The sequence below is a fragment of the Calonectris borealis genome, chromosome 4, assembly GCF_964195595.1.
Source record: "Calonectris borealis chromosome 4, bCalBor7.hap1.2, whole genome shotgun sequence".
NCBI lineage: Eukaryota > Metazoa > Chordata > Aves > Procellariiformes > Procellariidae > Calonectris > Calonectris borealis.
The window spans coordinates 59,703,976-59,725,462 of record NC_134315.1 but is presented as its reverse complement, the minus strand read 5'-3'; the positions used below and the strand labels follow the sequence as shown (position 1 = coordinate 59,725,462).

The 21,487-nt window shown below is 40.1% G+C and overlaps 1 protein-coding gene across 1 annotated transcript in view; it reads right to left on the bottom strand.

The window, feature by feature from the left end:
- Positions 1-682: 682 nt before the first annotated feature.
- ENPEP (glutamyl aminopeptidase) overlaps positions 683-21,487 on the bottom strand; it is a 36,835-nt gene continuing 16,030 nt past the window's right edge. Inside the window, exons 6-20 of the mRNA XM_075150606.1 lie at positions 21,262-21,375; positions 19,433-19,567; positions 15,138-15,203; positions 13,661-13,726; positions 12,233-12,384; positions 8,395-8,474; positions 6,612-6,739; positions 6,448-6,503; positions 5,479-5,629; positions 4,674-4,747; positions 4,475-4,576; positions 4,195-4,365; positions 1,978-2,118; positions 1,082-1,160; positions 683-832 (exon numbers count right to left, since the gene is read on the bottom strand). Coding sequence (XP_075006707.1) covers positions 683-832; positions 1,082-1,160; positions 1,978-2,118; positions 4,195-4,365; positions 4,475-4,576; positions 4,674-4,747; positions 5,479-5,629; positions 6,448-6,503; positions 6,612-6,739; positions 8,395-8,474; positions 12,233-12,384; positions 13,661-13,726; positions 15,138-15,203; positions 19,433-19,567; positions 21,262-21,375 — 1,665 coding nt within the window. The remainder of the gene's footprint in view (positions 833-1,081; positions 1,161-1,977; positions 2,119-4,194; positions 4,366-4,474; positions 4,577-4,673; positions 4,748-5,478; positions 5,630-6,447; positions 6,504-6,611; positions 6,740-8,394; positions 8,475-12,232; positions 12,385-13,660; positions 13,727-15,137; positions 15,204-19,432; positions 19,568-21,261; positions 21,376-21,487) is intronic.

The window sequence follows — 21,487 nt, the reverse complement described above, 5'->3', positions numbered from 1 at the left end:
TAGAAATAAGACAAAAATAACCAAGACAACCCCTACCCCAAGCTACAGAATCCCAACTAATAACATTGAAAAAGCAGCTGATAATATTGATCCCTTGTGTACTGGTAGTTAAACTTCAAAAATCAATGGAGAGGGAAGCTTAACTGGCCTTTCTGTAGTATCAGAATGCAAAGCTAAATCCCAAATGTAGAATTTTTACAGCTATAAATATAGGGTACAATTTTCAGACAATGTTAAAATTACTGCTCAATTCCCTTTCCTTCAGGAGGAAGCTCCTATGAGGTGCACTAGGAAAGGAATCCCTGAGTGTAGTAGATATACTTTTGTGCGAACCAAGAAGTAGGTTTTCAGAGTGGTATGCAGAAGGAGGGAGACCAGCTTGATCAGCGAGGACCCCGGTTCTGCCATCACTTCTGCCTTGAGTAACTTTAAACATTTGTCCTGTTTGTTCAGGCAAATTCATCTCTCAAAATATAAAGCTATTCCTGCACACAAGCGCTGGCAGGATCTGGGATCAGCAACTACACAAACATTGGTCTGGCAGTGGTCTCCTGAGTGTTTGTAGAAAAAATATTACGCCTTGGTCCTCTAAGGTACCTAGGTGAGAAATCCACATTGCTAAATATCTCTAAGGATCTGAGTGCCCAGAATTAGTGCCTGGTATTTTTAACAAAGTAAGACTTTAAGGGCCTGGCTGTGCTTCTAGCCACATTCGTATTTCCTCCTTGTTTGCCTCTAGCCATTCAATGTTGTTCTTCACCTGCTCAATTGACTGACTCCTGGGCAATTCTCCTGCCCCAGCATTAGGATATTTCTCAAAGAAATTTTCCATCTGGAAAAGAGAGAGAAAAAGAATTGACATGAAGAAAATAACGCTGCTATTGGGCAAGTGGCTTTTTACAGGGACCTGGTCAAAGGCAGTTTTGTCTGGGAGAGATACTTAAGCTCAAGCTAGTAGCACTGGGGCAGTTTTACAGTAACTCATACTGCTTTATAAATTTAGAGGATAAAAAGTCAACTTTCGTGGCAGCATATTGTTAAATATATTGACTTAAAACCAAGAGAAATGCTGTCACCATACCTGCCAAAGCTGGAGCTCAGTGTTGAAGGTTTGGGTAATAGTTATTATTCGACCAAGGTTTCTGTCATTGACAGAGAATCTAGAAAAACAATTTAATACATGATATTTGATGCAAAACTGTTAAAAAAGAAAAGGCACAAGTAATTATCTGAAGCTTAAACTTTTAACTGTGTTCCAATAAAACAGATGCACTCAGATTTCAGCATTTTTGGAAATACTTGAAAAATAGTACTCCTATACAATAACTGTGCTGTTCTCAAGTATGTTTACTAAATGGAGTGATCTCTTCTGGGGGATTTTTTTTTTTTTTTAATTAATGACTTATTGTCTCATGCTGGAAATTAGGTGCGTTGCCGCTCAGCAATACAAATGCTGCCCGGTTCACAGCTCTAGGTTTGCAGGTGTGCTTTGCTTCTGTGCCCTCACCAAGCGCTTAGAAAGGAGAAGGAAGGAGAGAGAAGTCACTCAAATAAGGAGGAGCAAAACTAAAAGGTTTGCTGTTGCTTCCACTGCTTGTCTGTACATCTGCTGCTTGCTAGACAGAATTAAATAAAATCTATACACTGTCTTCTTGTTATGAAATCAACAGAAAGAGTAGAGACATGACTGACTAATTTCCATGCAATAACCAGATTTCTACGGCCTTGGTAGAACTTTCTATACTTTTTAATCACCATTTATTGGTAGTGATCATTTAAGGAAAAAATGGTTTTGAAGTTAGGAGCAAAGCGCTTTTTCACAGCAGATGAACGTAATTGTGTTGAATACGCTTTCGGTTTTCATTATGCAAAGGCCAGTGATTATTGCTGTATAGTGAAAATATAGAAAAGTATAGCATATAACAAGCTATACAGATGGATGTAGACTTAAAGTTTCCATTGAGTTCATTAGCATACCTGTCAATTAAGTACTGCCAGTTAAGTCGTACCCAATCCCAGGCCATTGTTTTCCCATAGGTGTTATACGAGATGTATCTCAGGACTGTGAACACATCTTGGCTTTTGATGAGGCTGGTGTTGTAAATATATTTTAGATACCTAAGGGAAATGCCATAAGAATCAATGAGAGCCTTTCATGAAAGACCATGGAAAGCAAATAATAAATTAACACTTTTGGTGTAGACTTTGATGATGATGATGAGAAATAATGCAATGCTAATATCTATATTTCTCAAGTATTTGCCACCACAGTCTACAGCCCATTTCCAAGCAGGAATATTATTTTTGTCTACAGCATTTTAAAGGTGAAGTACACTGATCTAAAACATAAGTATCTGTTGATAACTGTGTCAAGAGATAATTGTATTGAAAGAAATCTAAGCAGTTAGGCATCTTTTTAGAAAGTAAGTAGGGTTTATGTCTCTAAGTTACCCATTATTATTTCTATATTTTAATCAAGTAGTGAAAACAAGATTAGATCAGTCAGCAGACCACCCTGTTTGGGTAGCCAAGCGCCAAAAAAGTAGTAGTCCAAGCTATAAAGGTCTTATAGGGACCATGAATACACATGCAGGTGGCTTGCTCACACTGAAATCTGTGCTGTTTCTTCTGAAACTCTTATCCACACAAAATTAAAATTCATTTGGGCATAGCATGCCTGCAAGTGCTGCAGTTATACTTCCAGTTACAGCAAAAATGGTTCTGACTAACAGAGTAGAGGGATCCCTCAGCACGCACGTTTGCAGGGAGATGAGTAATGTGGTCATGGCTTCACAGCAGCAGCTGCAGAAGAACACCTTTAAGCTGTTGTGTGCTGAGATTAAGGGTTGTCTTCTTTTTTCCTATATGTAAGGGACAATTTTCTCAATCTGTTTGGTCTTTTCCCCTTCCTTGTTATTTTAATAGTAAATTAAGAGACAAGTTCTCCCTGCTTTAGGTGGGGTTTTTTATTTTCTGCAAATATAGGCTGATCTAGCTAATTGTGAACTGTCTTAATCATGTCAGTGATTAGTTATTGAATGGCTTTAGATTATGGCTGTTGTGGTCACAAGAATTTAGGAATACAGCTGCCTCCTACCTAGCTTGTCAGAGTTCAAGGAGCGTCTGGATGATCCTCTTAGTCTTATGGTTTAGTTTTAGGTAGTCCTGCGAGGAGCAGGGAGTTGGACTCGATGATCCTTATGGGTCCCTTCCAACTTGAGATATTCTATGATTCTATGATTCTATGATTCTATTTTAATTACTCTAACTCTTATATTTACTCTTCCTGAACCTCCTATACTTCCTTGTTTCATCTTGTTTAAACTTGGAACTCTTCCAGGCAAAGACTGCTCCGTCTTATGATATTTAGATAGGGCTCCAACAAAGTGGTGAATGCCCCTGGTGAAGATGTTTGCCTGCATCTCTGCTACATGATACAACTACATGCAAAGTTATCAGATAGGCTTAAAGGAGCTGGTGTGTCTATGCAGAACGGCAGCCTGGGGAGATGCTCGCCCAGTCTGACAGCTGGACCAGCCTGGGGCAGTATCCAGACTCCCCATCACTGCCATGGCAGCATGAATACATCATTTCTGGTTCGAGCTCAAGTACCTCCGCACAGCACTTCAAGAAGCATTGCGACTTTAGATGGATGCCTCCATAGGTCTGTTATTGCTCGAGGTTGTTTGCCTAATTTTGCCTAGTTAGAAGGTAGACATACAGTCTAAGCAAGCTCCCTCTGTAGCCAATGGAGGGTGACTGGCAACACCCAAAAGCAATTCTTACCATTCATTTTAAGTCCCTTTCCTGGTCTGGTATTAACAGTGCTCTGGAGGTCTTGCCTCCCTTCACTGATTATAGAGGAAACATAGAAGACTAATTTTCTCCTGATGTTTAACTATTAGGCAGCTAAAATTACACAGGGTGAAGGCACTGTTGGAAGAACTGAAGGCTGTTGACTGTGTGCAGAAACTACCATGTGTTCAATATCTTTCCACTAAAGGAGCAAGGCTTTTTTTCTACTATAGTACAATCTCAGAGGGGGGGTGTTAGATAACTGGTCTTGAAAATGTGTTGCATTCCTCATGCTGTAATCTGACAAAAATGACAGCACAGGAGAGAGGAGGGGGGAATGAGCAAACGGTGACCAGTTGCTTCTGTAGGGAAAGAAAAATCTTTGTGTGTTTAAATCACCTGTCCAAAAGGGTGATGTTCTTTACTGATGCCAGGCCATACAGCAGCTTTTCTTTTTCTTGTGCTAATGAAGTTTCTTGGTATTTCTTGAACATGTAATTCCACGATGACTCATTGCCCGAGTTCTGCATTCCATAGCGATACACCAGGAGTCGGAGATTTGCAGGAATACTAAAATAAAGAAACAGTACTTGAATATTCTTCCCCCTTTCCTGCTTGAGATCTGTGACCAAGTCACATGCTGTGTTCTTCACCAGCCACGAAAGCCGTGAGCACTCACATTTGTCCTTGTAACCATTGCTCGAACAGTTGAGAAGCATTGTTTAAAGATTCTGTGTCATCCATACTGCAGGCAAAGTCTAGAACAGATGCACGAAGAAGCCTTTAAAAGAGAGGGAGAGAGAGATATTTTCCTACTGCTTAGTGTTCTTTCAATACATCAATAATATGAGAAGGAAAAAAAAAAAAGATTGTTCAACCTCTCCAAATGGCCTCCAGAATCATTCCAGCGCAGTTGATTCGCAATGGGTTTTACCAGGTAGCGAAAATATTCCTGAGGTAGAAAAAGGGAGTTGGTTACTTTTGTAAATTTCTTTAAATAATAATAATATATTCGTGTTCATAATTTATTCTACTTCATTTTTCCCAGAACTAGCATCACTTAAACAAAAAGTAACACAAACATGCACGCGCACAATCTTTCCAGATCACCACAGCATGCCAAGTCTGAATGCTTGCAATACTGATGCGCAGATAGGACAAAGGCAACCTGCTTCTCTCCAGCCTTGTCTGTGCTCCCAAATGTTAGAGTACAGCAAGGACACACAGCCACAACTGTTTTCCAGAGATAATGCTGAGTTCAGGACATACTTATTTTAGTGACCATTAAATCATGTTCAGCATGTTAGGTCAACTAACAAACCTGCTCACTGCCGCATTGAGACATAGCCACCCTTTGTGCTGAGGACAGGTGTCAGAGATTTTGCTGCCCTATACCTACTTCTTTATTGGATGCCTTGACTAACAGTCTGTACTGTGACTTATGGTGATGGATTATAAGAATAATTAGGCATAATTTCTTTCCTCCAAGTGCATTGTCCTGAATTGAAAATCCAGGTAATTCAGAGATCAGTACTAAGCAGTTTTCAGCATTTTTTTTAAGAGTATAGTAATAAAAAGTAAATACTGATAGCTCGGCAACATTGAAATCACTTGAACTGTTACAGATCCTGAACTCTCAGATCCAGAGGTCCCATGCAGGAATGTTATGTTTTGCTTCATCACCTGAAACCGGGGATAGAGATTTGTATCATCTTCAAGCATGTTTGCGAGGTAAGTTACAGATGATATAACTCTATGCCAAGGTAAATAGTCTGTTTCATTTGTTAGGTATTTTGTGAGCTCCAGGGGAACAGAGTAATTCACGAGTCCAGGTCTGTAGAAGGAGAAAACATAACTTCTGTTATTTTAATGAATTTGAAGAACTTGCTTCTTTAAAGATATTTACTTTAGAAGGTCTGAAATAATACATTTTGGGACAGGGAAAATAGTCTGGAATGTAACTTGGGAGGTGTTTTCCAAAGAGACCACTGAGGATCTCTGCCAGTCAATGCCTAACCACAGGAGCTCTCACTGCTGTGAGGAGGCTGCTCACATTGTGCAGCAGCCCAGAGTGCTCAGAAGTGGGTAGCCCTCAGCTGACTACATTAACTCCTGTCACACAAAAAGGAGTTGCTAGCTCTGGAGACATCCTGAAAGGCTGAGGAGATTCAGACTTACAGGCTGTCACAGAAGGTTGCCTAAAGTTTATCTGCGTTAGCATGGCTGAGTACAAGAGCTAGAAGTTTCCAAGCAAGTTTCTAAACAAGATAACTGAGGTGGTAACTTCCTAATGCCATGCTATGCATTGTAGGCATGTCTCTGGTTTTCTGGACACCTAACTTCTTCTGGAGTGCTTCTGTTATTGTTACTTACATGGCAAAACATCCCTTTCTAAGACCTGTGCAATTAAAGCCCTCTTTTTTTCTGCCATTGAACTGAAGGGGAGCATTTCTCTTGACTGCATTAGTACTGCAAGTTGCCAATGCATACTTGAATTTGCCCCTTTTGGAGGACAACATAAGCCAGTAAACAATTAAGACTTGTAACAAATTCAGAAATTTTCTTTCAACTGTCTAAGTTGATTTAATTCTAATTACTAGGCAATGGAAAGCAGAAAACTTGTGTTGAAATCTCTGCAGGGAATTAGTTTACCTTGCTAAAGAAAAGGCATCATCCAAAATCCCTGCACGGTCAGCAGCTGAAAAATTCTGTGTGAAAAGAGGAAAAGAGTGATCAAGAATATATAGATTATTTGCAGAGAAAACAGCCTCTACAGACCTCTATAAGAGACCCACCAGACAGGTTACGACACTCACTTTGTGGTTGCTGACCAGAAGAGTGCTCAACCTGGCCCAGTTTTGACTATCATAATTCACCCGATAGAATCCAATGTGGTCTGGATTAATGTTCGCAAAAGTATTAGGAGGTGATGTTATTGTAATTCCTGCAAAACAAACAAACAGTGATCCGTTTGTGCATCTTATACGATACAGAACTCACTGGAGATTCCTTGACTCCAAAAGTAATATTTCGTTTTAATGAATATCAAAATAAGATGCAAACCTTAATTTTATTTATTTATTTTTAAATGGCTGTGAGTAAAGATGAGTTATTATAGACTTTAATGAATGCCAGCACTTGTCTTAGAATAGTGAATTGTGGTAATTACTTGGGCCAGCTAGTTTGTTAAATTTAAAATGGAGATCATTGTGATTAGTGTGAGGATGGTGAAAATTAGTGTCCCTGTAAAAAGTAAAAAATTGAAAAGAAACATTTCTTGCAAACATCTCTTTTAAAAGGTTTTTCACCCTCATGACTACTATTAGTTTTAAAGTTCTCATATTTTATCCTCCATTTGTTTCATCTTTCAGTTTATTTCAATTAACTTTTTAAGGGTTTTCTTCCCTGTACTCTTCTCTGATTCAATTTTTGTAGCTATAGATAAAGGAATTACAAAATAGACTGAGACTTTACTCAAGCACTCATGTTTAAGGAATTTCCTATTTAAAGTGAATCCTTGAAAAATGTTCTTTTCTCAGAAGCTTGGCCTGATCCAATTGGTGCTGCTAGTTATAAAAGTTTTTCTATTACCCATTGAAAGCAGTGGTCTTCAATCTGTGGTTTGAGGGTGGCTGCAGTTAAAACCACTTTTCTGTTTGGATGACCCATACAAGGTATTTAAAAAGGCATTTTTTCCCTACAGTTGCTGTTTGCCCTACTAGCCAAGATTTTTACGGATGTAGAAGGAAGCACCTAATCATGCCTTTGCAGGCTTTATCAGGTTAATAGCCCCTTGCAGCCCACCATAATGTCATGTGGAAGTTAGAGAAGGAAAATTTCTTTGTGTTAATCTCTGACTTGTACCATGATGTAAGACTTTTTATTTGCTTTTGCATGAATACTAAAAGCAATCAGGTAAAAAAAAAGCAGAACAAAAGACAAATTACATTTTAAATAGGTAACATTCAAACAAGTACAAGAAGTGAAGGGCTGATTGTGATATTTCTGAAATTCCAACATGTGATGAAATTTAAGAACTCAAAAAGTCAATAATTTTTTTCTTTTTTTCCCCATTTTCCCCCCATTTTTGGCCATTAGAGTTGTACAATGAGAAATTCAGATTTGACTGCGTAATAGAAAAATCATCAAAAATACCCATGTAGGTATTTTCTCATTCATGAAATCAGCATTAGAAAACATGTTCAATCATTTGTAGCACTTTTTCTTTTTGCCAATTTACTACGCCACAGATGCGTTCATCAGCATCCCACCTCACCTCTTTTCTTAGACTCAACAAAGGGCGTGTCTAAGTCCCATTGATTTTAGTACATCATAATTAAGAGTATGCTTAGATGCTTCCTTGAATAGGACTGGATTTAAATACATGTTTAAGCACTTTACTGAATTGGCTTTAAATTGACATAATGTGTGTATTAGGGAAATAATCATCTTATTGCAGAAATGACTACTAACTTCAGCACAACCAAGCTGCGTGCTGGTTCCCAGATCTGAAAACTGAAAAGCATAAAAGTTAATTCTGTTAAGGACATTGAAAAGCTTTATCCATTCATTATTCTTAAAAGAGAAGGGGAAGTTTACCTGCAGAATCCGATGCGTTGTAGAAAATTTGATTTGTTGAACTCCCAACTCTCCATTTTACTGGTATATTCCATTTGTAACTGAAGTTATTTAAAGGGAAAGAGAATCAAATGACATTGGAAACCAAATGCTAAAAATAAAACTCCAACTTATCTTTTTATTTGGTTTAATGCTTACATCTTGTTTTATGAAGCCAACTGTGTGCTTATGTACATATACATTTACCAAATATCCCTTGTAACAAAACACAATGTTTTACCAATAGCAGTTGTTTATATTGTAAAGATGTTTCTGTTGTGATACCCTATTCAGGCAACAAGATGTCAGATATTGGTGTGGTATGATTGGGACAGTTATATTCCCTGAAAAGCAAAATAAAAAGCATGAAGTGTCTGAGCATGTTCATGCTCTAGAGATGGGGAATAACAGTAGCTTGTCTTAATACTTTGTATTTATCAATAGTTCTCAAAATGCATTGGGTGGACTGAGCAAGGGAGTGGAGTAAGATTTTGTCCAATGTCCAATGTTGACGTGTTAGTCAAGTTAATATGGTAGTGTGTTAATTATGTGCCTATAGTTAAGTCTGAAAACTGCACAATTTATCTGGTTCTTTTTTTTTTTTCCCTTGAAAATCAATGGCACTGCTAGGGTACTAAGGCCATGTCCTTCTGAATGCAATCTTCACCTCTTGGTGACTGTATGCTGGAGAGGGTAATAATTACCCATAATCAAAGAGATCGCGTGAATGAATTTCCATTGTGCTATACTGTGTAGCTTATTACCACAACTCTGGAACATGCAGCCCTGCTAAGCAGTATCTTCACGTCATATCAGATAATAATCTAACAGGGTACAAAGCAATTAATTTAGTAAAAGATGATTATATGTCACTGGTTGGTGTCAGTGTTAATGTTGATGTGTCTAAGGCTTTGTGCAGATACCAGTTAACCTTTGCAACGCTGATTTGAAATAAGTAGTTAAATATTATGAAACCTTTTTTACAGATGGGAAAACTGAAAGAGCTTAAGCAACCACTGCGATACAGTCAGTAGGACCTCTTGCCTTTTCCAGCCTATTTTCCTTCTCCAAGACAACCCTCATTCCTCTATTATAAAGCACTGGGAGCCAAATGTGACCTTACCTCTTGCTCTTCAATTCCTTGAATACCTTCAGTGCGTAGGTGCAGGCTCCTCAGTCCGGGGCATGCCCAGGACGAAGCTGATTCATTTGGGCTGGAAGGGAGCCATGGCACAGCCTGACCAAGACTGTGACTGGACAGTCAGGGAAGTAGGATGGCAGAGCATGCCGTGAGCACACCTGCACAGCCACCTGCATAGGGCTGCTAAAATTACTAAGCCCTTTTGAGCAATCAACTGCTGTTCCATGTTAACATATTACAGTCCACCCCAGGGAGATTTCTCTTCTATCTTAAACCCCCTGGTGACTAGTTCTACAGGGAAACCTGAGTCGTCTTTACAAACTTGATTAAGTGAATGGTCATTAATTTCCAGAAAATACCAAAATGAAGGCTATGGTATCTCCTGCTGCCTCCAGGAAGAAAGATCAGCTATTGTTTTGTATCTTCTAAACGTAAGATTTATACACTTCTAGATTTACTATTTCTCTTACGGAACTTACTGCCATGGAATTTAGAGAGATTATTGTTTGACCAAAAACCCCAGTATTTTGTTCCCTCAAGAGAAAGCCCATAAAAGATTTTTTTTTTAAAACCCTGCTTTTGTAAATGCATTTAATGAGGTAGATTTTATTTAGTTTTCTTCACATGTTCCTGAGATTACATACATAAATACTTTTCCTGAGCATAAGATACAATAGCTGTGTCCTGTTAACTGTGCATATTGAGGACGTGTTCCTGACATGCTATGCTGCAGCTACATATTTGCCCAGCAGCACTATTTTAAGAGCACAAGTTTTTGAACTTCCATTTCTTTTGAATGCCAGCATGCAGGAGAGGACTCTTTCAAACCAAAAGATTGAAACAAGCAGGCAGCTCAGAGACTATCCCTGCAGGGTTCAGAGAATAAAGCATACACAAGGCCTGGAGTTTTTGCTGCTTAAATCAAAACCCCACACCCAGACATGAAATAGGCCAGTCCCATCTGGGGTAGGATCTCTTCAGGAGCTTCCTCATCCCCATCTGTGAGGGTGGAAGGAGGAGGTATTGATTTTCAGTGGATTGACTTTTAGGCAAGGGAGTAAATCTGTCCCAGGATAGATAATATCAGCATTAAAATATATATTACTGCATTCTATTTTTAAGTCACTTACTTATAAAAACTACGTAGTCAGAAACAAATTCCCCTCCCACTTTGGGAATAGCAGGGGCAGTGCACAGCTCAGCTCAGCTTCTTGACGGGTTAAGGTAGGAACAGTGCTGGGATTTCTACTCAAGAAATGACAAATGGCAATGTACTGTAAGCCTTGAAGTCAAACAAAAGTAGGATTCCTGAGTCTGCTACCTCAGAGCATAGTGAAATAAGTCAAAATTTTTAACAGAAAGAAGTATTTTGCCTGAATAGTCTGTAACACCAGCCTTCAGGTGGCACGGTGCTGTAGTTCACACCTAGAGTTGCTTCAAAAGCTGCAAACTTTTCTGTTTATGTTGGGAGAAATACAACGTTGCAAATACAAGGGTAATTATCTCATCCCAACTCTTTTGATACCTATGCAATGCTGCCAATACCATGGGCCTTCTCATTGATCAAGTTTTTTCTTTTTAATCAGAATGAAATAAAGTGGCCACAACTGTTTCTTCATTTTCTCCTTGTTCTTGCTTTTTGTATTAAAATAACTAATAGAAGCTAATGGAAAATGGCATTTGGGTAGATTTAGCTTTGGTTCACACAGGCAAGTTTTACTGGTTTAGTTGATTGGGCTAGTTCAAGGAATGAAACCTTCCTAATATGGGTTTATTTGAATCTCTTTCACTGAAATGTTAGCAAAGTTGTACTACCTCAAAATTTGGGGCTGGCTAAGAATATACACAATGCCAGCTCTGAACAGTTATTCAGCTGGTTAATGCCATGGTGCAGCCGAGCCATTTTTCTGAGGAGGTCCACCAACCCACAGGTAGGGTTCATCTCCCCTCAGGTTAGTCATCTGTTAATTAACAAATATGCTCCTATACAGTATCCCACCTGTCTTGAATAGGCTAGATGAATGTCTGCAGCTGGCTGTCTGGCCACATAAGAGCCCAAGATGGCTAACTTTGACTAGATAACTATCTTTTAGATGGGTAAAATTAAGCAATACCATCCTGAGTTAAATAGGAAAAAATAGCTCTTGATGAGGATTAATAACATTTATACATGACTAGCTGTTTCACAGTAACTCATGTTTTTAAGACATGTAGAGAAGACCTTGTATTGTATGTGAAGACCCTGTAATGTAATGTAATACCATATAGGAAAAGGAATAAACTGCCGTGGTATAAAATATCTGGATCATGGTATCTGATTTCTGGACAGAGATAATTTTGTGTCAGTTTTCCTTAGTCTGGCAGACTATAATTTGCAGTGTTCAACAGACGACTTGCAATCATCTGAGCTGTCTGTGTGTGGACATAAGATTTTCTGAGAGACTCTGTCCAATTTTACTCTGCTGTGTTTGAGAAAGAAACCCTGAGACAAAGGGCTGATGCTGTCCTAAATTTGAAAAATTTGTATCTAACTTCCTGAGAGTTCCTTTTTTAAAAACAAAAGCTGAGAGTAAGTTCAGCAAGAATGGGTATAACACTGCCTATGTGTATGTCAGTTGAAGAGGGCATCTGTACAGTATTTCTACCTGTTTTGCATAGACATTTACAGCAGGAACTTACCCAAGATCAGAAGGAGGATGAGAAGCATTTGCATTGGGATCCAAGAGAAAACGTTTCTGTGTGAATACTGAATTACTTCCCATTTCCAAAACAGGGTAGCCCATCTGCCTAGTCCATGTGTCCATGACTTCCTTCACAGGTTTATTACTTGCCTATGAATGATGGGAGAAGGTTGCAGTGAAAAAGCAAATTCAGTCCAAAGAGGAAAAAAAATAAATATATCTGATACTGAGAGGAAGAAGAGCAGAAAGGGGCAGAGGAAAGAGCAGGTTCAGTACAAAAAATACTCCATTAAATCCTTTTATGGTGCCTGTCATTGAAAGAAGGAATGAGCTGGAAACCTGAACAAGAACAGAGGAAATGAGAAGTATGTGGGCAGGAGACTGGCCAGTAACATGGACAAGAAATACTGAGGAACTTTTAAGGCCCCTTGCATGCTCTAAGATCTCTCCATTTTTTTCTGAGGAAATAACCAAACAGTATAGAAAGGACATAAAGAGACTTTTCAAAGCCAGAAGTCTCTTTGCAGCATGCCCTGTTTTCAGTGTGAAGAAGGAGCCAGTATTAACCACTAGCAGCTGCACTAATGTAAAATTTGATCCATTATGTGGACCGCGAACTTCTGTCCTAGAGACTGGAGCTGGAGAAAGCTGCCACTGCCTCCCCAGGATGCCACCTGTGAGGGAAGGGAGCTAGGGTCACTATTTCCTTCTTCAGACGTGAAGATGCAGAGCACCAGAGAAAGAGCAGGAAGAAGTCCTGCTGAGCAAGAAGAAGTCTGGGACCAAGGAGAAGATGGCAACTTGAGAGCAGACACAAAAGTGCAACTTGGGCTGTGTGAGTGTCCACAGTGGTGGAAGAAAAGGAAATATCATCAGGAGAAGAACCTGGTAAGATGCAGGTGGGCTTTTGGAGGTAATGAGATAGATGGAAAGAAACAGCCCAGCCTCAAGGAAAAGGAAAAATCAGAAAATGGTGGCACAAAGAATGACCCAGCTGGGACTCAGAAGCTAGAGTTGGAGATAAGCACTAAAATTACTTGGGAATGGATATTGTTGAGAGCTTTCAAACAGCTGAATCTGGTTAGAGATAAGGGAGAGTATGGGGTGCATGCATGTGGTGGATGAGGCGTGTTTTCACCCATAAAATGAGTTTGAGTTGTGGGGGAACTGTTTCAGTAGCAGGCTGTTTGTTAGCAAGACCTTCTTTCTTGTTTCTTATTCCAATTCCACAGTCTTATGGCAAAAAAAGAGGAAATAATATACGTTTGCTAGAAATAGGATGTGTTGGAATATACTGGGAGGCTGCCTAGCTTGTGATCTCTCATTGACAGAAGAGCTACAGAATATAAAAAGTTTGGGAAACTGAAATCAGTGGGTGAGATATGAAACACTTATTAGCAAGGGTGTGGGTTGCTGCAAAACATACCGCTTCCAGAGCTTCCCAAAATTGTTGTGTCTTGGCATTCCGGAAATGGTGTTTCTTCAAATATGCCTAAAGAGAGGTAGAAGACTGTGAAAATACTACCAGGTCTTTCTTCTTTGTCTATGAAAACAATACACATATTCACCTGTACAGAGATACAGAGAGTACAGATCAGTTGTACAGAGTATCTATCCTTGGGTGGTAGTATTGTGAGTAGTAGGTTAAGTGGATCAATATTCAGCTGATGAAGTTCCTTTGCTTTTCAATGCATCCTGTAATGCTAACAGTCAGCATTTTCCAGTGTGACTTGTTAGTTTAAAATAAATTTGTACTTGAAGAGTTCTTTGTATTTTGTTTGAATGGACACCAACATACCCTGTTACAAATTTCTGTCTAATATAAGAGGTTGTTTAGAAGGAGGAAGCTGTTTCAGGAGATTTCACTAGCTGTGGACTCAAAGTAGAAGTAGGAAAGTCTAGTCACCTCTAAGTTGTGATCAAAATGACTATTACAAGGCATAATGGTATTCAGCTAATGTTTGCACCTCCTAAACCTGTCCTGTGTCTTACCTGGCTGCTTAACGAGTGCTTTCCTACCCTGTTATCTGGATCCTGGTAATGTTTAGTCAGTAGATGGTGCTGTTTGTTTCACTGTTAGCCACAGCTACCTACTTTAATGTTCTTGAAGGCTCTGAGTAGAGAGGAAGTATTAGTCTTGTGGACAAGGTGGCTGTATTTTCCCATCTTGTGGAACTGTCCTGGTTGAATATATGAATGGAAAAATAAAGGAAAATACAACTGTCCTGCAGAAGCCCATAAATGTGCTCTCCAGGAGGGGGGTAGGTAAGAACAAATGTGATAAACCTGCACTGTAACTCTTCAGAGATGATAGATGTCGGTTCAGAGGAAAGGGCAGATAACCTTCCTCTTTCTGGGAGGGCTACTTTCTCCCATTTCTTCTTTCCATAATTTTGTAGTATCACGTTTTTTCCTCCATGAGAAAGGACTACGAACTGTGCAATAACTCCCTTTTCTACTCCCTATTACCTCAGCTCTCTAGGGCTGGCTGCCCCTGCATCAGGGCACAGACGAACTTATGCCTCGAAGAATGTCCCTGCATAGCAGGCTTGGGTGGGTTGGAGGATCGTGGCCATATGAAGCTGCAGACATAATTTACAGCTGAACGAGGGGATCCTAGCTGACAACAGGATAACAGTGCAGTGGAGGAGGTTTCTCCACTAAAAACTGTCATGAATTTAGGTCCTCACTGGCAGGCTATCAAATCTTAATGCAGTTCACATTCCTGCTTCTGTGGGAGCGTGGAACTTCTTCCCTTTGATGTTGTCCACTCAGTACTGAAATGCATTAAATACTTTTGCTACTAATACTAGGATCTCTGATATTCACTTTTTGAATAATAGCTTTGATACTGTCACACGAGGATGGACTGCATTTCTGGTGTGTTTTGGTGCCACCCTTACCTGACAGCCTTTCTGGAAGAGGTCTGGTGTAATCCAGTCTCGAAGCATTCTGAGGATTGATGCACCCTGAGGACAAAGGGAAAGGGGAAAAGGTCATTCCACGCTGCTCTAACACTGGATTTCTGTTCATCTAAAAAGCAACATGTGAATGAATATTTTATAAGGCAAAAATAGAAACCATCTATCTGATTAAGGAAGTGATTTTTCTAATTCCTTCGTGGCACGGCATACCTGCCTGCCGGAGCTTAATTCTGGATGTGAGAGTTGGTCTTTAGCTGTGATCAGATGCCCATTTCCAAGTTCAGCTGTGCCAGCGGAAGGGCTCCTGAGCCCTGCTGCTGGGGGTTACTGTCCTGCCGCTCTACCAGTTTGTGTGAGTGGGGGTCCCTGTTTCACTTTGAACAGGACAGGGATGAGGGCAGCTGGGGAACTAGTCCTGTCCAGCGGCACGGCCTGATAGAAGAAGTGACTTCTGCTGAACACTCAACAGGTAGGGAACTCCCAAAATGCTACAAGTGTGGGGCTTTACATGTTGGGGATGCCATCTCAAGATTCAGAATGAGCTTTGCTGAGGACTGGTGTAAGAGCTTTGGCCTCTGAAGCAGGGTAGAATTGGTATCAGAGAAGTTATTTGGGTGTCACAGTAAAAAAAAAACAATTAGGACCTTGAAAGAAGAAAGAAACAAAGGAAAGATAGGAGAGAGAAGTAGAAGAGTCATGCGGGACAAAGAACAGAGTGGGCACAAAATGATGAAAAACAAAAGCAGTGCAAACCCAATCTAAAATGCAAAATACGATTTTAGGATTAGCATGTTTTCATTTTCCGAACTAAATCAAAGGGCAGCCGAGAGTCTAATGCTATGAATGGTTTAAAAATCCAGTTGTCCCATGAAAACAAGAATGTTATCTGAATTCTTAGTAAGTCCTGTCTCCCCTACTTATGCGTCTGAGAATAACAACTTGACTGCACGAGTCACGGCAGAGGGACTGTTTGAACAGATATGCCTAAACTGCTTTCCAGACTATTGTTGCAGAGTCAAGGTGGTCAGCAGATGACTCTTTTCTGAGACAGTAATTTAATGTATTTGCCATGGAATATGTTAAAAAATGATTCAGTAAAATTTAGAACAGATATTCATTAGTGATAATCATAAGGCTGCTTATGATTAATGGTGATCATAAGGCCACGTGTATACACTAGGGTACCTCAGTTCCTCAACTTTGTCTATCAGCCACTTCTTATCTGATATCACCTCTCATAGACCATCCCCTCCCATTTATATTAAAAGTCAGAGTAGAAATATGCACTTGTGCGTGCATTTGGGAACAGCAGAGATTTCTTTTTGCTTTAAATTGCAATGTATACTTAGTCCCTAGCATCTTCTACTACTGCTTTTCAGTCTCTTCCCCCTACTCTTGTCATTCCTCTGTAGTCCATGATGGAGTGCATTTGAGAAAAACTCATCCTAACAAAATCACTGGTTATAGGAACTCCAGTGTTTTAATAACTTTCCTTTCTTTCAACTATTTGGAGAGGTTCAGGAAAGTGACCTTGATTTGAATAGCTGACCTTGTCTGATGGGGATGTGGGGGGGAGTCTTTTATCAACACCCACATAACTGCTCCTAGAGAGTTGTAGTAATTGCCAAGTATATGACAAGATTGTATGTGGCAGAAATGTGGAACATTTAATCCTAAACTTCTTTAGCTAGGAGGTTCCAAAAATGTGGGGGTCCAAGAGCAGATTTCTAGCAGAACTTATTTAACTAACTGTTTTCAGAAAAGGTAATCAATGTTTGAACTCCAAAGACAAAAAATCTTATTGTTATTTTAATAGAATCTTTCAAACTAAGAGAGGATTAAACTGGAAAAGAGGTGAGATGCAATTACTTTTTAAGAGCAGATTAGAAAAAATATATACATTAATTGTGTAGTCACCAGCTCTACTCTAGTACAGCTTTCCTAGGCGCATAATGCCCTACCGATCATACAGCAGTTAGAGGTTCCCTTACAGAATACACTGAAATGACTCCACAGACCCTTAGGCAATTCGTTAAGAGTTTTAGGATTGTATAAACCCTGTAATTGCTCTGGTAAAACTAACAGAGAGCATTCCAAATTATGCTTTATTTGTTTAGTGATGAATATTATCACGAGGAGCTTGTTTTTATAAGAAAAATGCAAAAGAGAAGCCAAAATAAAGCCAAAAAGAAACAAGTTAATTTTGTCACGCATTTATGTATAAATACCAACAGTAATTTGAACTAAATCTACGTGAAGGTTTTCTCATTCAAGCCAAATTATATCCCAAGCCAAATTATATCCCAAGCAGACTGTTCCTAAACAATGCACAAGTCCACAAGTGTTTTCGCTTAAAAAATTATGAGTTCATGTAGCAATTATCTAGGCACAAAGAGATGAGTAAAAGCTAGGATTTTTTTTCTCCATTGTTTTTTCAGACCATGCAAAAGTATGTTTCTTGCTTAGCTCACCACTAAAATACGTTTTGGTCCAGAGTATTTGATTTAGCTCTGTATGTTTCTTGACTTTTCTTAGTTTGATTTAAGAACAGCGTTACGCAATGCAGGTTTTCACATGGTTTATGATTTGACTGTGAGGCATTGAAGATGCAATAAATACTGGTTGTATTGTTGGATAGAGGATTTAACGATTGAAAACAGAAAACTGATGGAAATGGATAGATCAGGTCTAGCTAATAAAAGTAATATCTACAGTTACAGACTCTAGCACAGCTAAAGCTAAAGTCAATGCAATACACACTTTATGTTTAGCTGATAATGGGAGCTTGGAGGGAAAGTAACAAGCAGGATTTAATAATGGTGGATTTTGTATGTTCAGTGGAAACTTGTTATGGCATCAGATAGGAAACACTGACAGAGTCATACAAGAAGCTGTCAACACAAACATGGTTGTGTTGGGGTGTGTCAGAGTCAGAAGCAACATGGGAGATGGCTGGTTGAGGAGAGAGTGAGCAGAGTCCCAGCTCCTTCCTCACTTTGGTGGCGTATGTGGTGGTGAGAGGGAAAAGGCTCAGGGATGTTTCCTCCTGTGCTTCTTCAGACTTGTCTATTAATGCACTGAAAAAAATAACTAGAAGCCACAGTGTTGTCAGGGCACTTGAGTCAAGGGACTCCCTGGTTAGATACCCACTTTGTTCCGTGTCTAAGGGTTGTCTAAGAACAAAATGGCTTTGGCTATATCTGATATGGAGGGAGATGAGCCGGTTTCAACCTCCTAGCCTGGATCCTGCTGACTAGATCAAAGTGGCGACCCTCAGCATGGCTGCTGGCATCTCTAATGCTCCAGACCTCAAAGCGCTTTTCCACAAGTGCTGAGCTCCTGGCTGCTGCCCCACATAGCTAGTACTACCAGAGGCCGTGGGCTCAGGGAGGCCTCTGTGCGCCCTGGTCACAACAGCTGTTGGACGGCACCAGCATCCTGGCGTCTTGCTGCTCAGACAGACCCAGGATATTCCTCCAGTCATTTCCAGCTGGCTCCTGAGAGAGCCTTTATGGGTACAGGTCCCCACCACCACTGACAGGGACAGCCCCAGGATGAGCAAAAAATTGTCAAATACCTAAAGGGATGTCCTCTACCACCTCCTGGGCTACAGACTACTCTACTCCAAGTCAGTCCTGAGCTCCAAAACTCTCAGTGAAATGTGGAGCTAACTTAACTCCCAGTTTAGGCCAATGCCAGTAGAGACTGGTGTAGCCCACCTTTGCTAAGGCTTCTTGAGTGGCTGGGATATTGTGAGCAACATGAGACAAAAAGTTACTTTCCTATTTTCACTGTTTGTTTCCCTGCCTTGCTTCCTGAAAATAGAAGTTATACTGCCCCGAAGGTGTGATGAGGAAGTGAGAGAGAGGACACGTGGACATCTGCCCTTGCATCATCAACCTTTGCATTAGATTATGGGGCTTGACATAACTGGGCTGCATCAGCACATGAGTGCTGGGACATGAGGGATGTGCTTAGTATCTCGTTTAGAATAATTTTAACACCTACAACTCTAATGGCAGAAGCTGCTGATACTGTGATTTCCCTGCACCTCTGGATGCTGTGAGCAGGTTTGCACGGCACACAGTGGCTGATCAAGGCTCTGGCTGCACGGCGCCTCTCACAGTTGCTTTTGACTGAATTATCACTGACAACAGTCGGGAATGTCCCAGAGAAAAGATCCGCACAGACACAGCCAAGCTCCCCGACTTTCATCTCCTCTCCCAAGCCTCCACTTTCTTTGCATCCAAAGTCACAACAGGAGGGTATCCTACCTTACTGTAGGATATCCCGTCAAACACAGACGTGATTTCAGCTGGAGATGACACATCAACCACAATTGGGTGGGAAGACAGCAAAGAGTCATCCTTCATTACAGGAAGGACATCATCAACTAAAACCTGTTCAAGCTGAGAAAGAGAAGATGTTAGAATAGAAACAAAGGCAGGACTACACACCTAACTTCACAAAATAAGTAGCTTGAACTGCAGCTTCTCTAGGGGGAGGTAGTTGGAAATGGAATGAAATTTCACCTCCTCTAAAGAAGAGCTTGCAAACTCTTACTTTACGTCTGAGAGGGGAGGGATACGTTTTTTCCTTAACTAAGATAAATTGCCTTTTGCAAATCCTGTTTTCCCATGTGTATCATAACACAAAAACCCCCACAGCAGGCAAAAAAAGAGCCTGTATTACCAATTTCAGCACTGTCACAACATCTGCAAAACATTAATGGGCTCCTCTGGCAAAAATGGAGCTGGGGAGGAAGGGCAGGAGGGAGGAAGGAGGCAGCATTCCCCATCCCAAGGTTTATAATTTTTTTAAAGTGATTCTAATTGTTTTAAAAGATTAAGTGGCCTGCAGTCAAAATCGCCTTACTTTCTAATCAACGTTGACCAAAAAAGACTAAATTTCTATTTAGTTTTCCTCTTCTAGTACTCACTAGGATGATAACACTGAAATGGCTCTAGATCTTAAATGAACATGGTGTTTAGATACAAAAAGGTCTTTTAAATTTTAGGTTCAAAAATTAAATTTTTTTTTATGTAGTTAGCACAACAGATTCTCTACTTCGAAGTGTAAAAGAAGTGACCCAGGAATGATTTTGTTCTCAGCCTCACATAACATGGAAGTGAAGAGATATTTATGGGGAGCAGGGAGGCAGGCAGGGGAAGCACCGAGTAGGCACTGCCTGCTTCTAAAGTCACTAGGCTCAGGGCCTAGTAGATTTTGACAATGGGCTCAACCTACGCAAAACCTGCTTCCTTCCACTGGCATATGTTATATATTTTCTAGTAGCTAGAATCTCATTACACCTGGACAGCTGGGGGACATATGCATGCTATGCGCCATCATATCTGTTTGGGAGGAGAGGAGCGAGAGAGCAAGAAACCTCCCTTTATTCACACACTGTTAGAATTCCTCAGAGTATAATGCATATTTAAGGCTATCTTCTTTGTCTGCAACCCCTTAAAGTGACTGGAGTTTGTTTTGCTGCACAGTTAGCACTGTGGGCCATCCACTATCGCTACCTATTTTTGCACTGTGCGGTGTAGATATTGTCTGAGTTGGAGCATTTGAAATGACACTTAAAACGCTGGCAGCAGCTGAATGGGGGATCTGATATTTTCCTTGACAAATAGCCCAAGCTGTGGAGACAGGCCCAGGTTCCCAACCCTCACCAGGTCGGATAATGATCCCTAAGACAGATCCGTGAAGAGACACTACAGCCTAACTAAATAGATAAAGGGGAATCTCCGTCTTCCAAGGTTAGACCTTCAAACAACCTTGCAAAATTGCTAAAGTTCTGTCCAGAATCCACATAGGTATTATTTGCCATATTAATAACCAAACACTTGACTCACTTGTTAAAAAAAAATGACCCTTCCCTGCAGACTAAAACTTTACAAAGTTTATTTTGACTAGTTTCAGACCATAACATAGGTAGGTGGAAAAAGCTTAAACCAACTTTTTCTTTATGTTGCACAGCACTATGTTAGTTTTCTATAAATATACTTTAAGTCTTCATCGTCCTTGTCTAATTTTTACTCCCTTCCAAAATGCTCCCCCCAGCCCTGCCAACCCTCCACAAGACAGAAATAATTACCATTTGCCAATCTGGTTCTGCAGCATTTACTCCCAGGAACTCAAAATAACTGGCAAATCCTTCATTTAACCACAAGTCATCCCACCAGTCCATGGTCACAATATTTCCAAACCACTACAATTATAAACATTGAAAGATGCAGTGTTAGCTAAATGGTAAATGTACATTTCAGTATCTCACATCTCCACATAGAACATCCATTTGTTCACATATCTTCCTGTTGCCA